The sequence below is a fragment of the Nerophis ophidion genome, linkage group LG01 (genome assembly GCF_033978795.1).
Source record: "Nerophis ophidion isolate RoL-2023_Sa linkage group LG01, RoL_Noph_v1.0, whole genome shotgun sequence".
In the NCBI taxonomy this organism is placed as follows: Eukaryota; Metazoa; Chordata; class Actinopteri; order Syngnathiformes; family Syngnathidae; genus Nerophis; species Nerophis ophidion.
Window position 1 is genome coordinate 4,673,456 of NC_084611.1, and position 10,527 is coordinate 4,683,982.

The 10,527-nt window shown below is 42.7% G+C and overlaps 1 protein-coding gene across 1 annotated transcript; it reads right to left on the reverse strand.

The window, feature by feature from the left end:
• Positions 1-427: 427 nt before the first annotated feature.
• Positions 428-8,867, reverse strand: LOC133549412 (gastrula zinc finger protein XlCGF8.2DB-like). The gene is made up of 2 exons (XM_061894798.1): positions 8,545-8,867; positions 428-2,724 (listed from the first exon to the last, which is right to left on the reverse strand). The coding sequence occupies exons 1-2, from the start codon at positions 8,657-8,659 to the stop codon at positions 1,676-1,678; spliced, it is 1,164 nt and encodes a 387-aa protein (XP_061750782.1). The 5' UTR covers positions 8,660-8,867; the 3' UTR covers positions 428-1,675.
• Between the last annotated feature and the right edge of the window lie 1,660 nt (positions 8,868-10,527).

Consider the following 10,527-nt stretch of genomic DNA (forward strand, 5'->3'; position numbering starts at 1 on the left):
ACTATTATAATATTATACACTATTAAACACTATTATATATATTATATTAAAATACAGGTTTGATAAAGACTCGAAGGAATGCTGTAAAATTTAACATCGACTTGTAAAAATTCTATATTCACAAATCCAGAGCAGTCATGCGAAACAACATTTTTGTTTTATTCTGAAATTCCAAAAATGGATATGACTCACAATGACAAAGAAAAAGAAAACCTTGTACATTCTAACAGACATTTAAAATGATTAATATCAAATAAAATGAATAAGTATAGTATGATGCATTAATTAACTTTTATTTTCATTAAGTGTTTTCCCTCTCACGTTTCCTCTTTTCTTAGTTCTATTTCAATATCTTGATTAGTGGTTTATGTTAGTTTTAAGTTCGGATTGTCCGTAGTTATTATGATTTCTTGGCCATTCTTCAGAGAATATGAATGATAACACAAAAAAAAAAACGTTCTTCCACTCATGCTTAGTTGTTGTGTGAAGCTATTTATTGGCAAACAACTCTTTACTCTTTTTAAATCAAAATGACAAAAGAAAGTACCCAAATGGAATTGAACAAAAGTGACTTTGATCTGATAACATGCACTAAAGTTGACACAAACAAGTTTGGAATGGCTAATCAAGGTTCCAATCCTCACCTGTGACCTGTTTGTTTGTAATTAGTGTGTGTGTGTGTGTGTGTGTACAAAAGGTCAGTGAGTTTCTGGGCTTCTGACAGACCATTGTGTCTTTCATCCAGTGCTGCACAGATGTTTCTGGATTCTGAGTCATGGGAAAGCAAAACAATTTTTCAAAGGATCCGCAAGAAAAGGTAACTGAACGCATAAAACAGGGAAGGGGTTTAAAAAGATATCCAAGGAATTGAGAATGCCAATCAGCGGTGTTCAAACGCTGATTAGGAAGTGGAAAATAAGGGGGTTCAGGTAGACCAGCAAAGATTTCAGCCACAACTGCCAGGAAAATTGTTCGAGTTGCAAAGAAAAATCCACACGTGACTTCAGTTGAAATACAGGACTCGGAAAAATTGTGGTGTGGCTGTTTCAAGATGCACTTGAAGAAAAAATGGGCTGCATGGTCGAGTCACCAGAAAAAAGCAATTTCTGCGCAAATGTCACAAAGTATCCCGCTTGCTTTACACCAAACAGCACAGAGACGAGCCTCAGAAATTCTGGAATAAATTTTAATTTGAAGTGATGAGAGCAGGAATTTAACTTTTTGGCCGCTCGACCATGCAGCCTTAAAATATTTTCAGTACAAATATATGTTCAGAACCCTCACTTTCCGTAGTTTTAACGTTTCTTAGAAACTTGTAAAATTTGGGAATTATTTTATTTGTGTAGTACTTTTTTACCCCTTAAAGGCAAATTCTAAACTCACTTCATGATTATTCTCTTTAGCTCAAAAGAAAACAAATCCAACCAAGTTATCCGAAACGTCCGATCTCCTCCCAAAGCTATAGAAGTCCCCACAACACGAACAATCCAATAATATGTGGCTTAGATACAGTTTCCTGCCGCGTCATTGGCTGTCTTTTCACCGATTGTCGATGCTCCAGTTCAAGGTGTCGGCAGCAATTTTTATTGAGAAGTTGTGTGACAAGTCAGACGTCTATTTGCATCCACAAAAACAGATGTGTGGCATGCAGACGGGAGCGAGACAAAATGTTTATTTATCCCGTGTGTGTTCTGCTGTGTTTGCTCAAGGTGCTTTTCTGTGAAAAGCTTTTGTCACAAACAGAACACTTGAATGGTTTTTCTCCCGTGTGCGTTCTCATGTGTTGGATCACAGCTCTTTTTTGGGCAAAGTTTTTGTGGCAAACTGAGCAGTTAAATGGTTTCTCCCCCGTGTGCGTTCTCATGTGTTGGCTCAAAACTCTTTTTTGGGCAAAGTTTTTGTCGCACACCGAGCAATTGAATGGTTTCTCTCTTGAGTGTGTTCTCATGTGTTGGATCATAACTCTCTTTTGAGAAAAGTTTTTATCACAAACGGAACAATTGTATGTTTTTTCCCCGCTGTGTATTTTCATGTGTTCGGTCAAATTGCCCTTTTGCGAGAAGCTTTTAGCACACGCGCGACAATTAAATGTGTTTTCTCCCGTGTGTGTTCTGATATGTTGGGTCAAATTGCTCTTTTGAGAAAAACTTTTATCGCAAAATGGACATCTAAAGGGTTTTTCTCCAGTGTGAGTCCGTATGTGGTCAGTCAAAACTCTCTTATAGAAAAACTTTTTACCACAAACTGTGCAAAGAAATCTTTTTTCTCCAGTGTGTGTTTTCATGTGTACGGAGAAATTGCTGTTTTTAGAAAAGCTTTTAGCGCAAATTGAGCAGAGAAAACGTTTTGTACCTTCTGTCTTTTTAGAGTATTCAGGCTGTTTGTTGTCCGTGTGAGTCCTCATATCACCTTCGCAGTCTGTATCGCCGCTCAAAGTTACTTCCACCTCGTCTTCAGCCTCACTATCTGAAGGTGGAGCTAAGAGGTTGTCTACTTGTGGTTTCTCTTCATCATCTTCAGTCTTCACAGAGACAACAGTCAGTGGCAACTTGCTGAGATCAGCTTCCTCTCGTCCTAGAAGACACTCTCCCTCCTGAGTGATCCAGAGTTCCTCTTCTTCCTCTTTAATGTGGGGGGGCTGCGGATCCTCCTGCTTCAAAGTGGAGCTCCCCACTTGCAGCTGAACGGGAACATCTTCTGGAAGACCAGTCAGCTGCAGGGCGTCTGTGGCACACAACCAACACAAAAACACTTAAACTCAGACACGATCCTTGAAATGTTTCTCCTTGAACTCGCTACTAAGGATTATCTATTCAATGATTGTGATCAACAATCCGGATCAATTTCAAGTTGATTACGGTGAACAGCTGTGAGCGTACACTCCAAACCAAAAGTTTGGACACACCTTCTCCTCATTCAATGCTTTTTTCTTTATTTTCATGACTATTTACATTGTGGATTGTCACTTCAAAACTATGAATGAACACATGTGGAGTTATGTACTTAGCAAAAAAAGGTGAACTACCTGAAAACATGTTTTATATTCTAGTTTCTTCAAAATAGCCAACTTTGGCTCTGATTACTGCTTTATAATAATAATAATGATTATAGATTTTATTTGGGGCTTCACGGTGGCAGAGGGGTTAGTGCATCTGCTTCACAATAAAAGGTCCTGAATAGTCCTGGGTTCAATCCCCGGCTCGGGATCTATCTGTGTGGAGTTTGCATGTTCTCCTCGTGAAGGCGTGGGTTTCCTACGGGTACTCTGGCTTCCTCCCATTTCCAAAGACATGCACCTGGGGATAGGCCCCTCCCATTTCCAAAGACATGCACCTGGGGATAGGTTGATTGGCAACACTAAAATTTTCCCTAGTGTGTGAATGTGAGTGTGAATGTTGTCAGTCTATCTGTGTTGGCCCTGCTATAAGGTGGCGACTTGTCCAAGATGTATACCCTGCCTTCCGCCTGATTGTAGCCCCGCGACCTCAAAGGGAATAAGCGGTAGGAAATGGATGGATGGATGGATTTTATTTGTAAAAAGCACTGCACATTGAGCAAACAACCTCGAACTGCTACAGTGTATCAAAAAAATAAAAAGGTAATAAAATAAATGAAAATAAAAACTAGAACAGCCTATGATGTCCTTATGATGAACAATTTCCCTTGTGGATCATTAAACTTTGTCTAAGTCTAATCGCCAGAACTAGTACACATAAATCTAAAAAAAAGGGCTTTTAAGCCTTTTTTTTTTAATCATTCACAGTCTGTGGTGTCTTCAGGTGGTCAGGGAGCGGCACAGACTTGGAGCGGCCGGCGGAGCAGAAAGCCCGGTCTCCCATTGTTCGTAGCTTTGTCCTCGGAGGTTGGAGGAGGTTAGCCTGTCCGGAGCGGAAGTGTCGTGGGATTTGGGGGTGGGTGGCTCTTTGAGGTAGAGGAGGGCATGACCATGGAGGCACTGGTGGGTGAGTAGGGAGACTTTCAATCAATCAATCAAAGTTTACTTATATAGCCCTAAATCACTAGTGTCTCAAAGGGCTGCACAGACCACCACGACATCCTCGGTAGGCCCACATAAGGGCAAGGAAAACTCACACCCAGAGAGACGTTGGTGACAATGATGACTATGAGAACCTTGGAGAGGACGAAAGCAATGGATGTCGAGCGGGTCTAACATGATACTGTGAAAGTTCAATCCATAATGGATCCAACACAGCAGCGAGAATCCCGTCCACAGCGGAGCCAGCAGGAAACCATCCCAAGCGCAGGGATGTCCCCAGCCGATACACAGGCGAGCAGTCCATCCTGGGTCCCGACTCTGGACGAGCGGTCCATCCTGGGTCTGGACTCTGGACAGCCTTTTTTTTTTATCATTGTATTAAATCCTGAGTGGAACAGGAAGCCAGTAAAGGGATTTGAGACATATTTTCGCTTTGCACACTCTTGGCATTTGAGACCTCTGGGAACTACTTCAAGACTGTTGGAAAACCATTTTCACTACGAGAATGCCAAAAGTGTGCCAAGCAGTAATCAGAGCAAAGGGTGGCTATTTTGAAGAATCCAGAATATATGTTTTCAGTTATTTCACCTTTTTTTGTTTTTTGTGTTCATTCATAGTTTTGATGCCTTCAGTGACAATCTACAATGTAAATAGTCGTGCAAGAAAAGGCACAGAATGAGGAGAAGGTGTCTCCAAACTTTTGGCCTGTAGTGTATTAACGCGATCCAATGTGGCAGAACCACGAAAATGAGTCGATGGCTCGCCTCCCCATAGATGTAAACGGGAAGACCCGACTTGGAGAAAAATAAATGTCAGCCATAACTTGGAGTTATTTAGAGTTGTATGATTTATGCATCCTTGGAACTGCAGGCTGAATCCATTGAAGTTTGCTAAAAACAGAATGCGGAAAGTCAGCCGTAATGTGAGTGAGAAGCTGTCATTGTGGGGACGTCGTGTTTACGGTTGGGGACATCTCTACGCTGCTGATCCGCTTGAGATGGTTTCCTGTGGACGGGACTCTCGCTGCTGTCTTGGAGCCACTATGGATTGAACTTTCACAGTATCATGTTAGACCCGCTCGACATCCATTGCTTTCGGTCCCCTAGAGGGGGGGGGGTGTCCCACATCTGAGGTCCTCTCCAAGGTTTCTCATAGTCAGCATTGTCACTGGCGTCCCACTGGATGTGAATTCTCCCTGCCCACTGGGTGTGAGTTTTCCTTGCCCTTTTGTGGGTTCTTCCGAGGATGTTGTAGTCGTAATGATTTGTGCAGTCCTTTGAGACATTTGTGATTTGGGGCTATATAAATAAACATTGATTGATTGATTGATTGATTGAAAACCCCACCTCTATGGAGAACCGGCACCTCAAACTGCCAGACTAAGTCCAAAATACAAACTGTTGATGTTCATTGAGTACATCATAGTCAACTCCATCTCATACATGAGGTACATTATAGACAAACATATCTCCAGTGAACAATTCTGTGCTCAATGGCAATGTTATTATTTTACAAAAAAGAAATTTTTTTTTTTATTAATATATCAAACGTATTTTTAAAGGGAAATGGGAAGAAGTATAAACTTTTTGAATCCCCCTCTATTTTATATAATTACTTTAAAGGGGAACATTATCAGCAGACCTATGTAAGTGTCAATATATACCTTGATGGTGCAGAAAAAAGACCATCTATTTTTTGAACCGATTTCCGAACTCTAAATGGGTGAATTTTGGCGAATTAAACGCCTTTCTGTTTATCGCGCCGGAGGCGATGACGTCAGAATGTGACGTCGCCGAGGTAATACAGCCGCCATTTTCATTTTCAACACATTACAAACACCGGGTCTCAGCTCTGTTATTTTCCGTTTTTTTTTACTATTTTTTGGAACCTTGGAGACATCATGCCTCGACGGTGTGTTGTCGGAGGGTGTAACAACACTAACAGGGAGGGATTCAAGTTGCACCACTGGCCCCAAGATGCCAAAGTGTCTGCCGCCAGACCCCCATTGAATGTGCCAGAGTGTCTCCACATTTGACCGGCGATGCTAAGACAGACATGGCACAGAGATGTATGGATAACCTGCAGATGCATTTGTAACAATAAAGTCACAGAAATCACAAAGGTGAGTTTTGTTGATGTTGACTGCCAGCTAATCGATGCTAATATGCTATGCTAATTGATGCTAACATGCTATTTACCGGCGGTGCTAAAGCAGACATGGCACAGAGATGTATGGATAACCTGCAGATCACTTCAGTCACCAACAATCCCCGGATTGTAAATAATGTAAATAATTCAATGTACATACTATGATGATTAACTTGTGTGATGACTGTATTATGTTGATAGTATATATTTGTACCATGAATTGATTAACGTGGACCCCGACTTAAAACAAGTTAAAAAACTTATTGGGGTGTTACCATTTAGTGGTCAATTTTACGGAATATGTACTGAACTGTGCAATCTACTAATATCAATCAATCAATCAATCAATCAATCAATCAAACAACCTCCCTGCTTGGCACTCAGAATCATGGGTTGGAATTGGGGGTTAAATAACCAAAAATTATTCCCGGGCGCGGCCACCGCTGCTGCTCATTGCTCCCCCTCACCTCACAAATTTCGCCACACTTAGTGTGTGTGTGTGTGTGTGTGTGTGTGAGTGTGACTATCAATGGTACTTTAATTTATAAGCAGATATATTAAAGTCCTACTGAAATGAGATGTTCTTATTTCAACGGGGATAGCAGGTCCATTCTATGTGTCATACTTCATCATTTCGCGATATCGCCATATTTTTGCTGAAAGGATTTAGTAGAGAACATCCACAATAAAGTTCGCAACTTTTGGTCGCCAATAAAAAAGCCTTGCCTGTACCGGAAGTAGCAGACGATGTGCGCGTGACGTCACGGGTTGTGGAGCTCCTCACATCTGAACATTGTTTACAATCATGGCCACCAGCAGCGAGAGCGATTCGGACCGAGAAAGCGAAGATCCATCCATCCATCATCTTCCGCTTATCCGAGGTCGGGTCGCGGGGGCAGCAGCCTAAGCAGGGAAGCCCAGACTTCCCTCTCCCCAGCCACTTTGTCTAGCTCTTCCCGGGGGATCCCGAGGCGTTCCCAGGCCAGCCGGGAGACATAGTCTTCCCAACGTGTCCTGGGTCTTCCCCGTGGCCTCCTACCGGTTGGACGTGCCCTAAACACATCCCTAGGGAGGCGTTCGGGTGGCATCCTGACCAGATGCCCGAACCACCTCATCTGGCTCCTCTCGATGTGGAGGAGCAGCGGCTTTACGTTGAGTTCCTCCCGGATGGCAGAGCTTCTCACCCTATCTCTAAGGGAGAGACCCAAACTCATTTGGGCCGCTTGTACCCGTGATCTTATCCTTTCGGTCATGACCCAAAGCTCATGACCATAGGTGAGGATGGGAACGTAGATCGACCGGTAAATTGAGAGCTTTGCCTTCCGGCTCAGCTCCTTCTTCACCACAACGGATCGGTACAATGTCCGCATTACTGAAGCGAAGATTTCCCCATTATTATGAGCGACGATGAAAGATTCGTGGATGAGGATAGTGAGAGAGAAGGATTAGAAGAAAAAAAAAAGACAGGGCAGTGGGAGCGATTCAGATGTTATTATACACATTTACTAGGATAATTCTGGAAAATCCCTTATCTGCCTTTTGTGTTAGTAGTGTTTTAGTGAGATTATACTGTCGTGCCTGAAAGTCGCAGCTGCCTCTTTGACAGGTGCACGAGGAAGGACGCAAGCTCCGCTCATGTCTACGGTAAGAGCCGACTTATTACCACCATTTTCTCACCGAAACCTGCCGGTTGACATGTGGTCGGGAATCATGTTCGCTTGACCGCTCTGTTCCATAGTAAAGCTTCACCTTCGGGAATGTAAACAAGGAAACAACGGCTGTGTTTGTGTTGCGAAAGGCAGCCGCAATACACCGCTTCCCACCTACATCGTTCTTCTTTGACGTCTCCATTATTAATTGAACAAATTGCAAAAGATTCAGCAACACAGATGTCATGAATACTGTGTAATTATGCGATTAAAGCAGACGACTTATAGCTGGGGGCTGGAAAAAAATGTTCGCTACAATACGAGATGTCACACGCACGCGTCATCATACTGAGGTTTTCAACAGGATACTTTGCGCGAAATTTAAAATTGTAATTTAGTAAACTAAAGCGGCCATGTTGGCATGTGTTGCAATGTTAATATTTCATCATTGATATATAAACTATCAGACTGCGTGGTCGCTAGTAGTGGCTTTCAGTAGGCCTTTAACACGCCATTTGGCTCTTAATCTTCCCCCAAATATCTTCTTTCACATCATTATTTTCTTTACACAAGCGCTGGTTTTACTTTTCCACTTTCTTCATTTGACTTTTGCATTCTTTCATCTCCTCTGATGTGAACTCCACTGCCTTCTTCAAGCTAACAATCATGGCGGTCCTTTGTTTACATTGTTGAAAAGTCGCCCTTCTCAGGGCTTACATTAAACGTCAAAATGAGCTAAAGCTCCCTCACCTTCATCTTCAGTTTTCATCTTCATCTCCGTGTGTGATTTGCTGGAAGTTGCTGATTGTCTTTCACTTTCTCTTTGCCATGACGTCGCCATCTTAGCATAGCAGTAGTCGTCCATGTGCTCTCACGTCTTCACCGCACAAAAGTCTCCGTCGCTCCAAACGTCAACTGGGGTTCGGTGGGATTGAGAAAAGAGGAATGTATGAGGTGTGTGTTGCTGTGTTTGCTGTTAGAAGGTCAATATCAAACTTCTCCGGAAAAGCACCCCCGCTTAGTCCGCCATCTTGACTTCCAGCTGGCGGGTCTCTTTGCGCATGCGTGAAAAGTAAGCCACTTCCGTTTTTTTCATTAAAATAATTTTCCCCCCTTAAATCCGTGTTGTGTTCTGATGAAACACTTCCCCTTATATTTATATTATTGTTTTCTTATTATGTCAACTTGGCATTGCAGACATGGGGGCGGTATCGCTCGGTTGGCAACTTGAGGGTTCCAGGTTCGATGCCCGCTTCCACCCTAGTCCCTGCCGTTGTGTCCTTGGGCAAGACACTCCCAGTGCCGCCCACACTGCTTTAAATGTAACTTAGATATTGGCTTTCACTATGGAAAAACGCTTTGAGTCACTAGAGAGAAAAGCGCTATATAAATATAATTCACATCTCATCCCAAATTAAATCAAAGAACAATACGAATTTTACTTCTATCCAAATTCATTCAGGATGTTTCCCCACATTGCTTGGAAAAAAGTCAATTAACTATCAGATGTTTTTAATGGTCCATCTCCCAAATACTATCAATCAATCAATGTTTACGGGGCGGTATAGCTCGGTTGGTAGAGCGGCTGTGCCAGCAACTTGAGGGTTGCAGGTTCGATTCCCGCTTCCGCCAACCTAGTCACTGCTGTTGTGTCCTTGGGCAAGACACTTTACCCACCTGCTCCCAGTGCCACCACTGCTTTAAATGTAACTTACATATTGGGTTTCACTATGTAAAGCGCTTTGAGTCACTAGAGAAAATGCGCTATATAAATATCATTCACTTCACTTCACTACTTATATAGCCCTAAATCACTAGTGTCTCAAAGGGCTGCACAAACCACTACTACATCCTCGGTAGGCCCACATAAGGGCAAGGAAAACTCACACCCAGTGGGACGTCGGTGACAATGATGACTATGAGAACCTTGGAGAGGAGGAAAGCAATGGATGTCGAGCGGGTCTAACATAATGGATCCAACACAGTCGCGAGAGTCCAGTCCAAAGCGGATCCAACACATACTATATAAATACTACCGACTTAAAGGCCTACTGAAAGCCACTACTAGCGACCACGCAGTCTGATAGTTTATATATCAATGATGAAATATTAACATTGCAACACATGCCAAAACGGCCGCTTTAGTTTACTAAATTACAATTTTTAATTTCCCGCGGAGTTTCCTGTTGAAAACGTCGCGGAATGATGACGCTTGTTTGTGACGTTTTTGGTTGGAGGCGACATATTAGCGCAGCACCACTTTCGGCTAAAAGGCGTCTCTTTTCATCGCATAATTACACAGTATTCTGGACATCTGTGTTGCTGAATCTTTTGCAATTTGTTCAATTAATAATGGAGAAGTCAAAGAAGAAAGCTTTAGCCTTTAGCCACACAAACACAAGGTGTTTCCTTGTTTAAAATTCCCGGAGGTGAAGCTTTACTATGGATCAGAGCAGTCAAGCGAACCGGCAGGTTTCGGTGAGAAAATTGTGGTAAAAAGTCGCCTCTTACCGGAGATCGGCCGAGCTTGCGCCGTCCATGCAGCTGCCGTGACTTCCCTCAGACACGGGCGTCAACACACCCGTGGACACACCCCTTCCGACTATCAGGTACTATTTAACTCACTACAACACTAGCAACACAAATAGAAAGATAAGGGATTTCCCAGAATTATCCTAGTAAATGTGTCTAAAAACATCTGAATCGCTCCCAATGCAATCGCCTTTTTTTTTT

Coding starts and splice junctions, on each gene's coding strand:
- LOC133549412 (XM_061894798.1), bottom strand. CDS start 8,659: ATGGACGACTACTGCTATGCTAAGATGGCGACGTCATGGCAAAGAGAA. Junction 2,725..8,544: donor GATGAAAACTGAAGATGAAG/GTGAGGGAGCTT, acceptor TGTGTGCCACAG/ACGCCCTGCAGCTGACTGGT.